The 19746-nt window shown below is 42.2% G+C and overlaps 1 protein-coding gene across 9 annotated transcripts in view; it reads left to right on the plus strand.

Moving 5' to 3' along the window:
* The window catches only part of TJP1 (tight junction protein 1), a 330457-nt gene that overhangs the window by 252808 nt on the left and 57903 nt on the right, over positions 1 to 19746 (plus strand). For all 9 annotated transcript variants that reach the window (XM_053365517.1, XM_053365518.1, XM_053365519.1 and 6 more), the window contains 3 exons: positions 6730 to 6786; positions 13510 to 13634; positions 17724 to 17826. In XM_053365517.1, coding sequence (XP_053221492.1) covers positions 6730 to 6786; positions 13510 to 13634; positions 17724 to 17826 — 285 coding nt within the window. The remainder of the gene's footprint in view (positions 1 to 6729; positions 6787 to 13509; positions 13635 to 17723; positions 17827 to 19746) is intronic.

Below are 19746 nucleotides of genomic sequence, written 5' to 3' on the forward strand. Positions count from 1 at the left end.
AGCATGGCTTAGGTTTGCAAAGTTGCATCTGAACAAACCACAAGATTTCTGGAACGACGTCTTTGGGCAGATGATAGCAAAGTGGAGATATTTGGCCATAATGCACAGTGCCATATTTGGTGAAAACGAAACACAGCACATCAGAACAAGCATTTCATACCAAGTGTCAAGCATGGTAGTGGAGCCACAGGACCTGGGAACCTTGCAATCATTGAATCGCCCGTGAACTCCTGTGTATACCAAACTATTCTACAGTCAAATGTGTGGCCATCTGCCCAACAGCTGAAGTTTGGCCAAAACCCCAGTTTTTTTTAACAACAACAGGACAAGGACCCCAAGCACTCCAGCAAATCTACAACAGAAAAAGAACAGAATCAAGGTGTTGTCATGGCCCAGTCAAAGTCCAGACCTCAACCCAATTTAAATACTGTACGGGATCTTAATAGAGTTGTGCATAAACAAATGCCAGCAAACCTCAATGAAGTGAAGCAAAACTTAAAGAATGAGCCAAAATTCTTCCACAACGATGTGAGAGATGCATAAAGTCCTACAGAAATATTTTTTTCATGTTATTGCTGCAAAAGCTGGTTATACAAGCAATAGAATCATAAGGTGTGCTTAGTTTTTCACACATGGTTTTTCCATTTTGGCTTTATTTCTGTTAAATAAATATTGACATGGTGTAACATATCATGTGTTGTTGTTCATCTGAGGTTGTATTTACCTAATTTTACCTAAGGAACAGATGGTTGTTATTATGTCTTCATATGTAAAACCACAGAATTCAAAGAGGGTGCACTTTCTTTTTCCCATAACTGTAAGTGCATGGAAATCAGAGCTCTAGGTGTTAAGGCTTGTTGGCCCTGATCCAGAGGTGTATTGGGGTGTGGGAGTCAAGGACTTTTCATTTGGCCAATGTGTATGTTGCCCATAAAATGGGTTCATTAGTTCTTCTTCTGAGTATACCAGCAGGTGGCTGAGCTACGTGCTACATTACAAAAATACTGATTCTATTTTCCTTGGGCAACACAAAGCAGCTGCATTTTTGGATAACATATTCCGACCCCATCCTCAGCTTACTAACAACGCTACTATTCATAACTGTGAACAAACATGGTTAAATATAAAGTAGGCAAGATCTTTTTTTTTTTTCTTAGGAAGAATCAGGGATTACTGGATCATCTTGATAAGTATTCTTTATACATCACATTTAAAAACAAGTCGCTGTGGAGAAATTTGGTGGGTCAGTAAGCCCACAGAATTTACTAGCCTGCTGAGGAATGATAAGAGGGCTCCAACCCTGTTGCAAAAGCCTGCCACACTTCCATGCTGGTTGCGGGGATGGGCTTGTGGCAGCCCACCGGGTTTCACTGCTCGACCCAGAAGAAGTAATGATAGGTGGGAGTGTTCCGCTTTCTCACTGCAGCCTCCCCCCTTGCCTGCATGTGGCCTTGTCACCCATGACTCTTAGGCTGGTGCTGAAATGCTACTTCAGTGTCTTGGTTGTTGGCATCCATCTGTCTGAGAGACAATGGAGTATAACTCCAGAGGTGAAGTCAAACTGCTGGAGAATCACAGCACCTGCTTTGGCTGCAGAGACCTGTAACTCATAACTGCTGCCTCCTGCATTATTTTTGTTGCATTAGCAGCACAGAAGTGACCTCTCCAGAGTGCAAGCCTGGGCAGTTGTTATGGAGGTCCTGGGCTGCCCAGACAACAAGACCCCTCTGTCAGCCTTGCTGGTGTGGTCCAAAGGAAAGCAGTCATATATTGATCCAGCTTTGGAAGAACTCTCAAAGGTTGCCCTGAATAAAGTACATGTCACAGTCTTCAAAATTTCTGTTGATGTTCAGACACCCTAGATACAAATTGTGAAGTTGTATAAATGTGAAATATTTGCTTCCTCATGTTGTGAGATCAGAAAACCCAGTAGGACTCTTGAGAGCATCTATTTTGTGTTCAGATTTTCTCCTCTTCATCACCAGTTGCATGAGGGGAATGTTTCCCCCCTCCCTGGTGATATAAAAGTTCCAAAACTTAAGTAACTAACAGAGAAGAAATTGCCTCTTGTAGGGGGCAGGCTTGAACAGGAGGCTCTCGTTTCCACTTTTCCTAACGCATCATAGCTAGAGATTATTAAGGATAATTATTAAGCACTGGGCTGTTCTGAGCTTGACATATACCGTATTTTTCGCCCTATAGGACGCACCGGCCCATAGGACGCACCTAATTTTTTTGGGGGGGGGAAATAAAGGGGAAAAAATTATCCCCCCCCCAGGCGCGGGGCTGGGGCGGGGGAAGCCCGAGCTTCCCCAGCCCCCAGAACAGGCAGCTCTCCGCAAGGCGTGGGAGCCCAGCGCCGGGCTCCCACGGCTTGCGGAGAGCTGCACGAAGCTAAGCCTGGGCGCGCTGCGCCTGCTTGCTGTCCCCCGAGCTTGTGGGGCTGGCGGCAGGGACAAGCACGCTTCTCCCCGCTGCCAGCCTTCAAACCAGGTCGGGGGATAGCGGGAAGGCGTGCTGCGCCTCCCAGCTGTCCCCCGAGTTTGCGGGGCTGGCGGCGGGGAGAAGCAGGCTTCTCCCCGCTGCCAGCCTCCAAACCAGGTTGGGGGACAGCGGGATGGCGCGCTGCATTCGCCCCATAGGACGCACACACATTTCCCCTTCATTTTTGGAGGGGAAAAAGTGCGTCCTATAGGGCAAAAAATACGGTACTCAATAAAGTCAAAGACAGAGTAATATGCATATTAAGGAGAATGCAAATTAGGCATTGCATAGCTTGTATAAATTAAGTTTGCATATTATGTCATTCAAAATGAAACTCACGTAATATACACCTGACGACCTGCCATCAATTCCTTTGTTGAAATGATTAGAATGCTTTGTGCAGCATATTAGATGCTTAGATGCTTAGATGCAGTATATTAGATATTAGATGCTTTCAAATATTCAAGAGTTGCTGAAGAAAAAGTTGCATCATCAGGGGCTGATGTTCACCTCTTTCCCTGCCTTTGTCCTGGGTCCTGGGTGTGGTCCTGGGTTGGTCATGCTTCTTCCCTGTCCTGCGAAGTGAGCTTGGGCCATCAGATGGGTCTGTGCTCGCCTTTGACTCCTTTGCTCAGATCTTGCCCAAGGGAATGGGTACGTGCAGATAAGAAGGCTGGATTTTACAATTTTGTAATAACCAGCCAGATATTGGGTTCTGGACTTCTTTGTGAATAATAAAGCAGTTTAGTCACTAATTTCTGTTCCGGCTTGCATTTTCTGTTTTGTTTTAAATATGTGCTCTTTTGAGTCTGACATATGTTGTGACTTACAAGAAGCAAGGCATTTAAAATTCCAGCCTGCCTTTGGTTTGGAGGCAGGAGTAGATAATACTGGACAGGAAAAAAGAAATTAATTGTTTTTCTCCCACATAACATAATAAGGGCCCCGTAAACCAGCCAGTCATTCCCAGGATTACTTTCCTGAGTCCACAGCTGTGCATGTTCCCTGAAAGGACCATTTTGCTAACTCAGATACAGAAACACGATTGGGAGGAAACGCTTCTCTTGATGCTGTTGTCTCTCTGTTAACAGGCAATATCTTAAACAGTTCTCAAAATGTACAGGGGTTTTTTTAATCAGTAGTTGCCAGTAGTAGCAACAAAGCAAAATTGTACAGAGTATTGAATTGGCACTTCTTCACTATTCAAATAAAAATCAGGTGTAAAAACTGGAGCAAAGTTGGATTTTTGCCCCCTACCTCCAGTAAATATTTAAACAGAGTTCCAGAAAAGCAGTACTTCGCTTAAATATCATTATATATCTTTGGCTATGTTCCCACAATCTGATAAGAATGGAATGTGGTTTGTTTACAAACTTTTCAACTAACTTTCCAATGGATTTATGTCTTCCAAGATTATGGTTTCTGCAGGCAGGAGTCACTTTTAACCTGATAATATTGGAGAAATCTATTTAACAAAACAACTGCATCAGTTAGTGACGATGCCCGGACAGAATTGGGATAACTCAAGCTTGAATTCCTTTTTTAAAAATGCAAATGTTGAAGGGGGTAGTATTTAGTCTGTGGCTTGTTTTTGCCAGGGCTAAACTTTTTAAACTGGCAGAATGAGGACACCCAAAGAAGCAGAGGGAACAAATAACTAATTCCAGTGGAAAGGCTGGGAACAGGCTTAGGATTCTATCCTGTGCATGTACTAAAGTGTACTTGGGTGTGGGTGGGTGGTAGTAGTTTCATTGGTTGTGGGTCAAGGAATAAAAAATAAAAATTTATTCTGAAATCTACTGGTTTCACACCAGGTAGAATATTTGATTTTCAGAAGAAGTATTCTGATACCCCCTTTGAGTATTTATATACTCTTACAAGGGAAATCTGTTTAACTGCAAGCATTTGGATCTTTCTATTTAAGCAAAATAACAATTCTGGCAAAATAGCAACACTGGCTTCAGTTCTTGGAGGGCCCTTGGGCAAGGCCTTACTGCCCCACTCCTTTTCTGTGTCCAGAGGGAAATCATAGGGCAAGCAGGTGATGGTTTTCCATCTCCTCGCTCTTGCAGTTGTTTTTAGGGTTGGGAGAACAGGTGAACAGACAGGAAGACCCCAGAGGAGGAAGGAGACAAGTTCCAGAGAGTGGCAGTGGGCTCCACCAGAGTGTGGCGCTTGGCAGGTGCCGAGGTGTGCCAACCCTGCCGCCATCCCTGTGAAAACAGCTCCTTTTTCCTCTTGGGAAAGACCTCTGCCCTTGGGAAGGGGCATTTTTGAACAGAATTTGATCTTTATATGAAACCTGTCTTAGTGCAGGTTGGATGTAGAAAAGAACTGTAGCATTAGTATAAAAATAATAAATGTGTCTTCATTCAATTCAGTCATTCCATCTAGGATTTTACTTTGGGTTTAACAAAGGCTTTGTAGCTGACCTGTCAATGGCCGCTGGACTCTTCATGTCACAAAGTGTCCTGTTTGGGGGGTTTCCTTGTAAAAGGTCTAGACTGAAAGCCCAAGCCACTTCTCATGAATGATAGGTCTTGCAGCAACACAGCTTGGTGTGAGTTCTGCCTGTCCCTCTTTTTTGGCCCATTATGACCATTAATGTTTCATCTTGAAGACTGTGCTTTCTAAAGACAACACCACTTACATTTAAAGCAAAACCAAAAGCTGTGCTCTTTCTTTTTTGGTAATCCAGTTTTTAAAATTTGCTCCTATCAATACTCTTTAGTCTGGCTGTCTGACATAGAAACCTATTTTGTTCCGCTATGCTGGAATTCACGTGAGAGAAGATTAGCATGCACAGAACTGCAGAGTCAGTTAAACGTGACCTTCCTATATAGTACAGTAGCTCAGCATGTCATAATCCATGCCTAGTGTAAAATGTGTGCCAAATAATATTTCTCTCAACAAAGCACCACGGTATTTTTGTGGCCGGGAAGCGGGGAGATGCTTAAATGATAGGTAGCTGTATCTGGGTGTCTGGCACAAACCAGTTTTATTCATTTGCAATGTTCAGTGAAATGGAGAGAGTGCTGATACTATAACAAACATTTCATATGTTTATTGACTCTTAAAAGTCTTGTGCATTCTGCATATTGTGTTGAAAGTAGTTTGAGCTGTTCTCCGATAATTTGTACATTTTCACCCTTTTCAGAATTTTAATTATGGTTTACGGAGGAGGGGAAGCTAGATTGGTTCAGCTTGTTTATTTGATTGCAAATTATTTATCTCTTCATTCTTTTTTCTGCTGCTCTGGTGGGTAGGGTGGGAGAAGAGCTCAAGGGGCTTTCTTAAAACAGGAGCCCTAATACCATCAGTCTTAAATTCTTACTGAAATAATCCGGGAGAATGTGGATGTTGCATGTTTATCTCTTTGGATGGTTAGTGTAAGATGCCAGAGATTTCATTAGAAGCACTTGCTTGACACAGTTTTCATTTATGTGGCTTGTGATAGCCATATTTCTGTGAAGTGTTTTGAAAGTGTGTTTTAAGCACAGTTAAATGGTGGGCAGAGAAATGGAACCCACTAGTATTTGCCACTATAGGGGATGCATTATATCAGTGCATAAGGAAATAATGTTAAAGAAAAACTGAAGGCATGTGATAATGGGGACTAGAAGAAATTTATCACTTTGTGTTCCCTGAATATGGGTTCTCAATTATATCAATAAGTATTTTTTTAAAAGAGGATTGACTATCTGGGTTTTCTGTATTGTAAGACTTCTTTGTAAAACATTAAAAATTAAGAGTGGCTGAGCTAGACAAAGCACGACACGTTAATTTTGTAGTTATTCATGCTGAAAATAGAGGAATTGATAGGAAGAGTTTGATAGGAAGAGTTGACAACTGTCCATGTATTCCAGTTAAACACAGGATGTTCCACTGATCAACTATGTGAATTTAATTCAAAAACAAAACAAAAATGTTATCTGTCTGCCTTCATTTTATTCACTGTTACAAAGACCCAAAGCCATTTTGAAAACACATGGACATTTTAAAGTCCTTATTAGTACACTGTCTTTATTAGTGCAACCAAGGTATCACAAAATAGTGTGCAAACTTTCAAGTTCTCCAGAAATCTTCCTCAGGTTAGTTAGTAAAGAAAACAAGAACGGAGAGAGGAAATATTTGGCTGGCTGTAAAGTCATCTCTGTCTGCATCTTGTAAGACTACACTTGTACTTGGATTGTTAGCAACGGCAAGAAAGTAATCTTGATTACTTTTTCCTTCCCTTTTAATCAGAGCACAACAATGGAAGAAACAGCTATATGGGAACAACACACAGTGACGCTTCACAGGGTAAGTTTCTGCAATTATAGATCTGTGTTCATAACTCAGGATACTGTCAGCTCTTGAAAACAATAGCAAAAATCCAGATGTCCGGAAGGAAAAAGAAAGGAAACTAGTTGTGTCATATTCCGTTGTTTGAAATTAGTGTGATTGTCAACTACTTATAATAGTTTATTTATAGTCTCTTGACCACCTTTCTGTAGCAGCACTCCAGGGTTAGGGGCTGCTAGCTTGCCTCTTGTTTGGACAAGAGGGGGCTGGATCCCCTTCCCTACTTTAACTTCAGCTATCCAACAGTGAGCAGATCCTTCGCATTTCCAGAAGTAGAGCATATCCTTTGAAAGCAGAAGGTCCAGCATCTCCAGGGGAGCTGAGAAAGGCCCTGCCTAAAACAGCAGTTTTTCTCAGTCAGTGTAAGCGATACTGACCTAGGTGGACCAGTCATCTGCCGCAGTAAAAGGCTTTCTCATGTCCAGGTTCTGCAGAAATGCCCAGAAAGCATCATTGGACATAATATTGAGCTTCAGAAAGAACACTGGACTTCTTAAAGGCTTCAGTTCTTATTGAACTTTTTTATTCATTTACTGTTGTTCTCAGTGCTAAGTAGAATTTGATGGCTCGGGACCCAATACAAACCCCCAACATTGTACAGAAAGAGAGCAAGACTGAGGTTTTCCTGGGAGGAAGCTGGATCTGGTTACAGAGGTTCTGAGCACAGATAAAGGGGCCAGGGGGCCAAATATTTAAATAGAAATGGTATTAGCTTCCGAAGGAAGTACAAGTGGCCAAGAAGTCTAGATGACTGGGGGAAGACAGTTAAGTAGTAGGACAGAACAAAGCTCCATGCTTTCCTCATAGAATGAGAAGGCAATAGGAGGTGTCAACAGCCAGCCAACTTTGCTTCAACTGCTGGACCAAGCAGTGCTGGTAAAGGGACACAAATCAGAAGGGAGTGTAGATGTATGCATCCCTGTTGTAGGCCCTTTTCCTGCAGCCAGTTTTGCGGCTTGGGATCCCAGGAAGGACAATAGCATTGTAGCATTTTATTTAATAACTGGGGGCTGCTGGCCCTGCTTGCCAACCCTCCCTGTCCACTAGCCCCTTGGCCAAGTGCTCTAACCCACCACCTCGCCCATTCCTTCACAACACTCCAAGGCCACCCCCTTGGAAAGGAGGTCAGGAAGCGCTTCACGGAGCTGCTTGCTAAACTGCTCCACCCCCCCAACCCGCCCGCCCCCGTTAAACCTTCCTGCAACTGTGTTTAGCTGGGAGGAGGCATTTCACAAAGTGAAGCATCTCCCCCCCCCAATTACAGAGCTCCCCCGGGGGACCGTGCTACCAGGGCTGCTTCCTCACTCTGCAGTTGGTGTTTCTACGGATAGGACTATCTAAAGCAGCGTGTGACTAAAGCCTTAGATTTTTAGGTGTATAGGAATAAATTTATGCCCCAGCTTTTCTGTATGGCTGACGAGACAAAATAAGTTTCTAGTCCTAAGATCGAAAAGATACATCCATTCATTTTATTTCTAAACCACTCTCCATCCCAAAGGTGGTGATTAGCAAGAAATAAATGCAATAGCGCAGCATATAAATTAAAAAAGACCCACCATAAAACTAATATATCTTACAATTCAAAATCATGACTCACAAAAATAATTCTTGGCTCACTCCTCCTCAAATGCCTGACGGAACGAAATAGCCTTGCCAGGTGATGAAAGGCTGGTTAAGAGGGGGACAGTTGCGTTTCTAATGGGAGGGTGTGGACTTGTGCATGGTCAGTGCTGACGCAAGTCCAAAGGGTGGCTGAGCAAGATATCCAGAGGTTGGAAGAACATTCATCTCCGCTGAATCTCTTCATGACTGACAGAATATAAAAACAGCTCATGCACACTTGCCTAATTTTATGCAGATTGAAGAATGCCATTGTGTCTCAAAATCATTTGGTTTGGCAAAGGATAGCAAAAGATGCTGCTATAGTGACATTGTGTGCACAGGTCTAAAAACAGGAAGTTCCGTGAACAAGAAACGGGTTTCAAGGAATTCAGCAGCTAGAAAAGAGCACCCTTCCCAGCCCCCTTTTCTCCCACCTCATCCACATGTGCCACATATTTTTCCACCTTGGCTGTTCCTGACAACATATAAAAAAATACATCCCTCCAAAGTAGCCCCCCCACCCTGCTTTTCCCAGGTTGCAGGAGGGGTAAAGCCTGTAGCATAGGATGAACAGGACAAAAAAAAGTCCCTTTAAGTTAAGCACCCTCCAACTCTGGCCCAGGAATGTAAAATTAGATAAGCTGCTGTGGACTCTTTTCAGTTTGGAATCTCTTGGAGAATATGAAAAAGCCACATTCCTCTTGAAGCTTTATTATGCTTCTTTTTAAATTTCCCACTAAAGAGAAGAAGGAGTGTGTGTGTTTGTATTATGGGGGGGGGCAGTAGCCGTGGACTAGTTATGTGTATGTTGTTCAGAGATGAATTGTAGCTGCACAAGTTGGTGCACGATTGGCCACTTTCAAAATGTATGACACACAACACATATTTAAGAGCAGTTTAAACACCAGTCTAGTTGGATTACATCATGGCACCACAAACCACAGTTTAATGCTGTCATAACACTGGAAATTCTAGTATATTGACTCAGTTATGATACAGGTCTCAGCATTCCTTATCCTATCCTTGATGACTGAGTGCTCCAACAGCTTCCTGTCTTGCTGTGCATTAAAAATGCATGGTCCTATCTTGACAATCATTGACTTCCATAGATTGTGGATTGAAATATAATAGGATTAGATAAAACAATTCAAGCCAATTTTGTGTGTCCCGTCATTGAACACACAAAAAGAAACTGTGTGTGTGTTGGCATCCATCTGTCTTGAGAGACCATTGAATACTACCGTCGGAGAGTTAGCAGTGTCTGCTGTGGCTGTAGAGACCAAAATGGGAGACGTGCGTTTTATTGCAGCTGGAGCAGATGAAGGTATCCAGCTTACCTTATCTTGGACAGATAAAAGAAAGGAAAGTGCATACTTAAACTATTGAACTCACTTCCACAGGAGGCAGGGATGGCCTGGATGGTTGCAGTGATGCTTCTAAATCCCAGTTGCTGGAAACTGCAGGAGGTTGCCCACTTGTAGGTTTCCCACAGGCATCTGGTCGGCCGCTGTGAGAAGAGCACTGACTCTATATGTTCTTATGACTTTTTCATTCAGTCACCACAGTATGATTGCCTAACAATCTCAGGTTGATTTGTTGCGCCAGTGCGCTGGTGCAGTGAGACGTATACTGCAATCTAGGGAATAAAGCTTTAAATGAGAGGCCTTCCAAAGTCACACAGAGAGCAAGACTGCACCATATGCTCTTAATTCCTGACTGAAAGAGAGCTTTCCAGAGTTTGAAAGTTAGCCTTCTTTCACCAACAGAAATTGAAATAATAAGAGGTATTCCTTCATCTCCTTCTTGTCTCAAGTTGGCTGGACTTCTTAAAGGCTGGATTTTGTTTTGTGTGAAGAAGCATCTGTTTTGCTAATTGGATTAGCAAAACCCAGGAGAAGTTGCAACAGACATCATTTTTAAGATTTTTACCAGGAATGGGAGGAGTAATATTTCTTGGCTGGTGGAGATTTTTGCCCGGCTGTGAGTTGGACTGAAATTGTGGCAAGTCCTGATCAAATATTCCTTTGAAAATTTGGAGAAAACTATAATACTTGGAGATAAGGCACACTGTGTCGCATATGGAACATAAGAAGGCCCCTTGGGTATGATGCCATAGAGCTCATTGAGTCTAGTTTTCTGTTTGCTAGCCAGATGTTTCAAAAAGGCTGGCAAGCAGGCCCTGAAAGCAGTCCTCCAGTTGTACCCCCCAGGACCACCCACTCAGCTCAATCTTCAGTCCCTCGTGTTCAGAGCTATATTGTGTCTGATGTGAACACTGAGTTTATAGTCTTAATATAGGAACACCAGTAAATTAAAACCAAATATTTCACTGAGACTCTTGCATGAAAGATTCTTGCCTTTGGGTGGGTGGTTAAAGAATGCTTTGCATTACCTTTAATGATTATGTGTGTATAAACAATATTTCTATTAAAGGTGGTTCAAGCGCTATCTCCTAAGCTCTTGTTGGGGTCTTGCTGTCAGGGCAGAAGTGAGGACAGAGAAAATGAGGTTCTCTGGTGGTGGTGGTTGTTTTGTAGCTCCCCTTTCTACAAAGAGAAAAAAATGGTTGGAAAAATTAGGGAATACTGGGTGAGAAATCAGGAGGAGAGTTTTACTCCACTGCCTGATCTGGAGTAAATCTCTGCCTAGTTTGGGAATGGGTCAGGCAGCTGAGATGGCTTTGGATCTGAGCTATTTCCCATCCTCCTCTGCAGCCCCCCAAGCTTCCTCCATTTGATGGGGTCGGGGCCAGAGACTTCCATGATGTCTGAGAGGGGGGTCCCATATGTATTCTTCAGTCTATTGGAACAACCCTTCCAGCATTCTTAGGATTGTAGACTAAATGCTCATTTTTTTAAAAAAAAAGGTTTCCCTCTGTGAGGTTTTTGGGGTTTATTTTTTAAAACCTCTGGGATCCTAATACTAAAGTCATTGTTAAGCTTGCTCTATGACATCCCCTAGCAAAACCACCAGATGACAACCTTCCTTTTCATTCCTGATATTGTTTTCCTAGGGTGCAGCTTACACTTGTGAAACATGAAAAGGAAGTACTATGCAACATACAGAGAGGCATTCATGCAAGATGGAATGCTGTGTCTTCATGCTCCTCTGGGTTTAGAGTTCATTCTAAATTATGGTGGAATATAAAGCACATGAGGTGGCCTTGTAAAAGCTTTCAGGGAAGGAACACTTGGAGAAGCTGCTTCTGTTCTGATGGTCTCATCACAGGGAGCAATTAATTTTTAAATTGGGACAGTCATTTGGACTAAAACCAATTCTTAATATTTGTATACCATGTTAGAATTAAAGAGTTGCATGTCCAATTAAAGATACCTTATAAAAGAAACTATTGCATTTCAGCTAATCCATCAATTACATGTGGATGTAAATAATAGTTTGGAACCAAAGCCCACATTTCCATCCATTTTAGATTATGCATGCATGGATCATAGCAAGCATTGGCTTAGTTCAGAAGTGTTGGGAAGGATTGCTTCTAGCTATTACAGCAAGATGCTCTAAACCGCCTCTCCTTCGTATACTGGTGGATGAGATCAAGTGTTTTCACATCCAACTTGAAAACAAGCGAGGGTTGAGCACCTTCTTCCTGCATGCCCCTTTGTTTAAAATGGCAACTCCTTTCGTGATATTGCTGGCTCCAACTCCAGTCAGCCTCTTCACCATAGCCAGTGGCCAGAGATTATGGGAGTTGTAGTACACAACATAAGGAGGGAGCCTCATTGGCCACACCTTCCCTACAGAAGATTCCTGTTGCCTGTTTGGTCCAAACCATGTGTCCAGCAGGTCTGTAGTCAGATCTCATTAATTGGAATTCAAGGGGAAGTACTAAAGCTTTTAAGATCAGGGAGAATTAGAGTAGACCCCTGTATTATGACCTTCAAATGGTCTTCTCTTTGATAGAAAAAAGTAGCATCCACACCTTTTGCTTTGACAAATCCAGATCAAATACACTTAGTTTTCAAGTTAAATGTTCTGGCTTCTCTGTGTGCCTCCCCCAAGGGACTTGTGGAAGGGACTTTATGAAAATGGGCCTTGTCAGTAGTGCCACCCCACCCATCTGGGGAATGCCGTCCTCAGGGAGACTCACTCACTTGGTACATAATAATAATAATAATAATAATAATAATAATAATAATAATAATAATAATAATTTATTATTTATACCCCGCCCATCTGGCTGGGTTTCCCCAGCCACTCTGGGCGGCTTCCAACAAAATATTAAAATACAATAGTCTGTTAAACATTAAAAGCTTCCCTAAAGAGGGCTGAACAGTGTTTAGGTGCCAGACCTTTCTGTTTACCAGTCTAGCTTCCTATGCTGGTGGTCATCTTTTTAGTGGGGTGGGTAGGACTTGATCCTTATTAGTACATCACTGGATGATCATGTTATCCATTATGTGCTGTTAAGTGTTTTCATTCTTTTCTGATTTCAAACTGTTTTTATGTGCCATACTTTATTCTTGTCAAGTTGATTTGAGACTCTTTATTGTTAAAGGAAACTGGTAGGTCAAAGAGAGAAACAATACAGCCTCTACAAACTGAACGGAACTATTTGTGATTATCACTGTCTTGCATCCATGTCTTGGGGATGCTGTGACATTGAATGTATTATAGGCTGGTTTCTGTCTCTGAGAGGAAGGAAGAGAATGAAAGGCTGAGAGCAACAGGTTGTGAACTGAAAAAATTGAGAGCCTCAGGATGTTTTGCTTGGTATAAAGTTGTTGCTTTGTTCAAAATCCTGATACGTGCATTTTGAAATACAGTGGCACCTCGGGTTACAAACGCTTCAGGTTACAGACTCCGCTAACCCAGAAATAGTACCTCGGGTTAAGAACTTTGCTTCGGGATGAGAACAGAAATCATGCTCCGGTGGTGCTGCAGCAGCGGGAGGCCCTATTAGCTAAAGTGGTGCTTCAGGTTAAGAACAGTTTCAGGTTAAGAACGGACCTTCAGAATGAATTAAGTACTTAACCCGAGGTACCACTGTAGATTGTATAAACGTTATCTGTTACATGAACTTGTTGATACCTCTAATCCAAGCTTCTTTCTGGTTTGTCATAGGCTCCTGGATTTGGGTTTGGTATTGCAATATCTGGTGGAAGAGATAATCCTCACTTCCAGAGTGGAGAAACATCTATCGTTATATCCGATGTGCTCAAAGGAGGCCCAGCAGAAGGACTACTACAGTAAGTTAATTTTGGGGAGTGGAGCTGTATGGGGATGGTTTATTCCTGCTTATCGTCTTATCCTCTGTTCCTGTAAGTGTTGCTGTAAAATTAATTCTTCCTCTCCTTAACCATTGTTGAAGAAATAGGCTTGACTCGAGGATCGTATTTCCTTCAATCAGGTTATACACCATAAATTTAAATCCTATTTGTTGTTGTTGTTTAGTCGTTTAGTCGTGTCCGACTCTTCGTGACCCCATGGACCAGAGCACGCCAGGCACCTCTGTCTTTCACTGCCTCCCGCAGTTTGGACAGACTCATGTTTGTAGCTTCGAGAACACTGTCCAACCATCTCGTCCTCTGTCGCCCCCTTCTCCTTGTGCCCTCCATCTTTCCCAGCATCAGTGTCTTCTCCAGGGAGTCTTCTCTTCTCATGAGGTGGCCAAAGTACTGGAGCCTCAGCTTCACGATCTGTCCTTCCAGGGAGCACTCAGGGCTGATTTCATTAAGAATGGATGCGTTTGATCTTCTTGCAGTCCATGGGACTCTCAAGAGTCTTCTCCAGCACCATAATTCAAAAGCATCAATTCTTCGGCAATCTTAAATCCTATGACTTCCCACAAAGAATCCAGTGAGTTGTAGCTTAATGGTGCTGGGAATTTTATTGGTAAAACCTACTTGGTGTTTCGCAACTTTCTAACTATTTACAAGAACTTAGCCAGACCTAGCAGAGTAAACACAGAATCCACGGAAGCAATTGGCGACTTGGCTTCAGACAGGATAGACGAAGCAGGAACCAGGAACTTGTAGTTAGGTGTTTATTATATACAGTGGACTATTTACAGGAACAGAACATGGATCTCTTGCTAGCTCTCTCTGACACGACTCACAACTCCTACACTGACACAGAACTCTGAACTCAAACACTGAACTAACAGTTAGTAGGCCATTAATTATCACTCCCTTGAGAGAGCTTGACCAATCAGGGAGCTGTCTCCATGCCTCTGTTATCACCAGGCAGACTTACTCCTTCAGATTGCCTTCTGGCTGTCTGCCAAACCTTAATTGACTGAAGAAGTGTGCATGCACACGAAAGCTCATACCAAGAACTAACTTAGTTGGTCTTTAAGGTGCTACTGGAAGGAAAAAATTTTTTTGTTTTGACTATGGCAGACCAACACGGCTACCTATCTGTAACTTAATTGACTCTGTGTGAGTAGCTGCATGTACACAGATTCCCAACAAATTTTAGCTGTGTGGTGGGTAAACTACAGTTCCCAAGATTCTTTGGGGGAGAGCATGACTGAAATAAAGTGGTACAAATGTGATTTAAATGTATGGCAGGATTGTGACCTTTTTCCTGTCCCTCTTCTCTGTGCATCCTCGATCCCTCCCCCTGCTTCACTTCACCATGGTTTGCCATTGCCTGCATGGGTGTGCCCGTCAAACACAATTTGCTCCTAAGCTTGGTTTTTGCATCCAGTCTCAAATACAGGTTTGAGGAAACCCTGTTTGCCATTGACTGTGGCTAATGTTGGTGTGAGCTTAAAGGGGTCGTGATTGGCCCAAAAGAAGTTCAAGTGTTGGAGGAGGCAGTGTGCAGTCCTCTTGCAGCTGGCCCATTTCCTCCCTCTTAACAGTGTTTATGGGATGGAGAAGTGTGTCTGTAGTCTCAGAGCTGGTGGCATCAACTTTTAAAAATACAGCAGAGGAACTTCAGAAATGTAGACGCACATGATGAATATTACGAACAAAACATTCTGATAACTTTGTGGAAGAGAAGATCTGCATCCACAAAGCACCTCTGTTGGAGTGGCTATATAGCATAGTAATAGTAAGCTTTGCTTGTTTTCTTCAAGGCTTTTTCTTTACTCTTTTTTTTAAAATAATAATATTTTATTAAGTTTAACAATAAAGAGATACAACCAAACATAGAACAGTAAAAACACAGGGAAAATATAAAACACAACAATACAAGCTTTCACAATACATAAAATACAAACATTTAAACTAACAAGGGAGGAAAAATCAATCAACACACAAAACATGGAATAGGAAAAACACAAATCACTCTTTTCTAATTGTTCATCTTTGATTAACTTATTTTCCTGACTTCCTCACGCCTCCCTTTTTTATATCCCTTTTTAACAGTTCAGCAAATTCGTATCCTACTACTTTGTCCTTATATATTTTACCTCCCAAATTTATAATTTCAAATTTTTATCTCTTGTTACTGGAACCCCTTCATTTTATTTCAATGTCATCAGCATTCATACATTTTACAGTACTTCTGTAAATAAATTTTAAATTTCCTCCAATCTTCTTCCACCAACTCTTCTCCCTGATCTCGGATTCTGCCAGTCATCTCAGCCATTTCCATATAGTCAATTACTTGCATCTGCCATTCTTCCAAGGTGGGTAATTCTTATGTCTTCCAATGCTTTGCGATGAGTATTCTTGCTGCTGCTGTAGCATACATAAAGAAAGTTCTATCCTTCTTTGGCACCAATTGGCCAACTATGCCCAGGAGAAAGGCCTCTGGTTTCTTCACAAAAGTATATTTAAGTACCTTTTTTATTTCATTATAAATCGTCTCCCAGAAAGCCTTAATCCTCGGGCACGTCCACCAAAGGTGAAAGAATGTACCTTCAATTTCTTTACATTTCCAACATTTATTATCGGGCAAGTGGTATATTTTTGCAAGCTTGACTGGGGTCATGTACCACCTATACATCATTTTCATAATATTCTCTCTTAGGGCATTACATGCCGTAAATTTAATCCCAGTGGTCCACAACTGCTCCCAGTCAGCAAACATGATATTGTGTCCTATATCTTGTCCCCATTTAATCATAGCAGATTTTACCATTTCTTCCTCAGTACTCCATTTCAACAGCAAATTATACATTCTTGATAATATCTTAGCATTGGGTTCTAACAATTCTGTTTCCAACTTTGATTTTTCCACCTGAAAACCAATTTTTTTATCTTGATTATAAACCTCTCTTATTTGAAAATAATGTAACCAGTCTCGCACCTTCCCTTTGAGCTTCTCATAACTCTGCAATTTCAGCTTGTCACCTTCCTGTTCCAAAAGTTCACAATACTTTGGCCATTTTTCCTCCATATTAAGTTTTTTCATAGCTTTCGCTTCCATAGGTGATAACCACCTTGGGGTTTTATTCTCCAAAAAATCTTTATATCTTGTCCAGACATTAAATAATGCTTTCCTGACAATATGGTTTTTGAATGCTTTATGCGCTTTAACCTTGCCATACCACAAATATGCATGCCACCCAAATACATTATCATAACCTTCAAGATCTAGGATGTCAGTGTTCTCAAGAAGTAGCCATTCCTTCAACCAGCAAAAAGCTGCTGATTCATAATAAAGTTTAAAGTCCGGCAGGGCAAACCCCCCTCTGTCTTTAGCATCAGTAAGTATCTTAAATTTTATTCTGGGCTTTTTGCCCTGCCAGACAAATCTAGAGATATCTCTTTGCCACCTCTTGAAACAGTTCATCTTGTCAATGATTTGTAATGATTGAAACAAAAACAACATTCTCGGCAATACATTCATCTTAATGACAGCAATCCGACCCAGCAAGGAAAGCTTCAAATTCGACCAAATCTCTTTCTTCACTTCTGACCAACATTTCTCATAATTATCTTTAAATAAATTTGCATTCTTAGCAGTCATATTCACCCCCAAGTATTTTACCTTCTTTACTGATGTCAGATCTGTCTCTTTCTGAAACCTCTCTCTCTCTCCATCGGTGTCAAGTTTTTCTCCAAAACTTTAGTTTTTAACTTGTTTAACTTAAAGCCTGCCACATGACCAAACTCCTGGATTAATTCTAAAGCCCTCTTGGTACTAGGTACTGGCTCTTGTAATGTCAATACAAGATCATCTGCAAAGGCTTTAAGTTTATATTGTTTTGCTCCGACCTGAATACCATGAATCAGCTGGTCCCTTCTTATCATATTTAGCAAAACCTCCAGGACCGAAATAAAGAGCAGTGGGGAAATTGGGCAGCCTTGTCGTGTCCCTTTCTCAATTTCTTTACTCTTTTACCAACATGCTTCTTACTTATTTTATTTTTTTTCCAGGGAGAATGACCGTGTTGCAATGGTCAATGGTGTTTCTATGGATAATGTGGAGCATGCTTTTGCTGTTCAGCAGCTGAGGAAAAGTGGTAAAAATGCCAAAATAGTAAGTTGTTGCTTTATCCTATACTCCTAGATGTGTGCGCAAAGTATTCATATACCAGAATTGCTCAAACAAAATGATTGCAGCCTTGATGGTGGGTTCAGTGACATCTGTCATACAATAGCACAAAACTTGTAAAATAGCTAACGTCTTTTAGCAAACAGTTATGTGTGCTTGAACTGCTCTAGACATTTTAGCGGGGGGGGGGAAATGAAACCCTAAAGCAGACTTGATTACTTACTAGCTGGGGCCACAGGGGATATGCTGAGCCTTCCCATGGTATCCACTGATTGCAGCCCTGAACTTCTTCCTGCATTTACTGCCTAGTAATGAACAGCAGCTAAATAATACACTTGGGAGTAAAATGGTAAAGGTAAATAACCCCTGGACAGTTAAGTCCAGTCAAAGGTGCTCAACTCGATTCAGGGCGAGGGAGCCGGTGTTTGTCCACAGACAGTTTTCTGGGTCATGTGGCCAGCATAACTAACTCGCTTCTGGTGCAACAGAACACCGTGACGGAAGCCAGAGCGCACGGAAACGCTTGGGAGTAATGGTAGGAAGTGGGGACCTGCCCTTCCTCTGCAACCCTGGGCTAATACTATTTAGCCTTGCTCTTTTACCTACACCAAACACAGCTTCTGTGTTGAGATAATTGGGAAGCTTTCCTTGTTCCTTCTCATGCCGTGAAGGAAGAGGGAGAAAGGCCAATCTTTGGAAGAGGCAGTCTGGGCCCATTCCTCAGCCTGTCTCCATAATGGATGAGTTGGGGAACATAGTGTGAAACAGAGGGTTGGGATTTTCATTTTCTTGCTCCATATCAGGTGTGGGCTTAAGTCAGTCTGTTGGCTGTTACTCAGGTGGAAGAACCTACCCCAGCTGAGACTGAAAACAGCATTGTTCAAGCATGCTTTATAAGCTGCCTTTAATTCATTACTTGCAGGAAAGACAGAATATAGCTCTCAAGGGACGTGGGTGGCACTGTGATCTAAACCATTGAGCCTCTTGGGCTTGCCAATCATATGGTCAGCAGTTCGAATCAGCATGAGGGGGTGAGCCCTTCTCTGTCCCGGCTCCTGCCAACCTCTCTGTTTGAAAGCGTACCATTGTGAGTAGATAAGCAGATACCGTTGTGGTGGGAAGGTAAACAGTGTTTCCATGTGCTCTGGCACTCATCACATCCTCTGTGTGCCAGTAACAATTTAGTCATGCTGGCCACATGACTCGGAAAAGCTGTCTACGGACAAACACTGGCTCCCTCGGCCTGAGAGCAGAGATGAGCGCCACACCCCATAGTCTAATTCGACTGGACTTAACCATCCAGGGGTCCTTTCCCTTACTTTTACCTATATGACTTATGATTATTGGGAACAGAGGCACAAAATGTTCAGCAGTGCAGAAACCTCACTGTGCCTTCTAAAACTTTTGGCACAGGTTTGCATGTTTGCTCTGCTTATCAGCACTTGCGGGTTCAAAGTTGAAGCAGGGAGGTGGAGCTTTGATGATTCAGGCAGGGGAGCTGGAAACAGGAAAGGAATGTGTTTGCTTTGCAGAGCTAGCATTCCAGGAAATATTGTCTGCAGGCAATGTTGCTGAGCAAAGTAGGCCTAGGTCTAAATTGTGCCCACACAAGGCTCTCTGTGACCCTGCTCCTTGGCAGCATTGACAAGCAGGATAGCACATGTGCAAAAATGTCTTAAGGCTTAACTAAGCAGTCCATTGGGATGTGCTCCGGGTACTCTACAGCTAGCACTGGGCTAGAGTTGTTGTGCAAATCAAGCAAACTCCATCTTGGATGTCTAGGTATTCTGCAGAATTCTGAACATGCAGAGTTCACATAGAATTCCTCTGCAGAGCTTTCTCCGTTCCCAGATGAAACCTGATCAGGTTTAAGATTTTCATTCATTTGTGCGTTTCATTCATTTT

This window comes from Podarcis raffonei, chromosome 14, assembly GCF_027172205.1.
Source record: "Podarcis raffonei isolate rPodRaf1 chromosome 14, rPodRaf1.pri, whole genome shotgun sequence".
NCBI classification, from domain to species: Eukaryota; Metazoa; Chordata; class Lepidosauria; order Squamata; family Lacertidae; genus Podarcis; species Podarcis raffonei.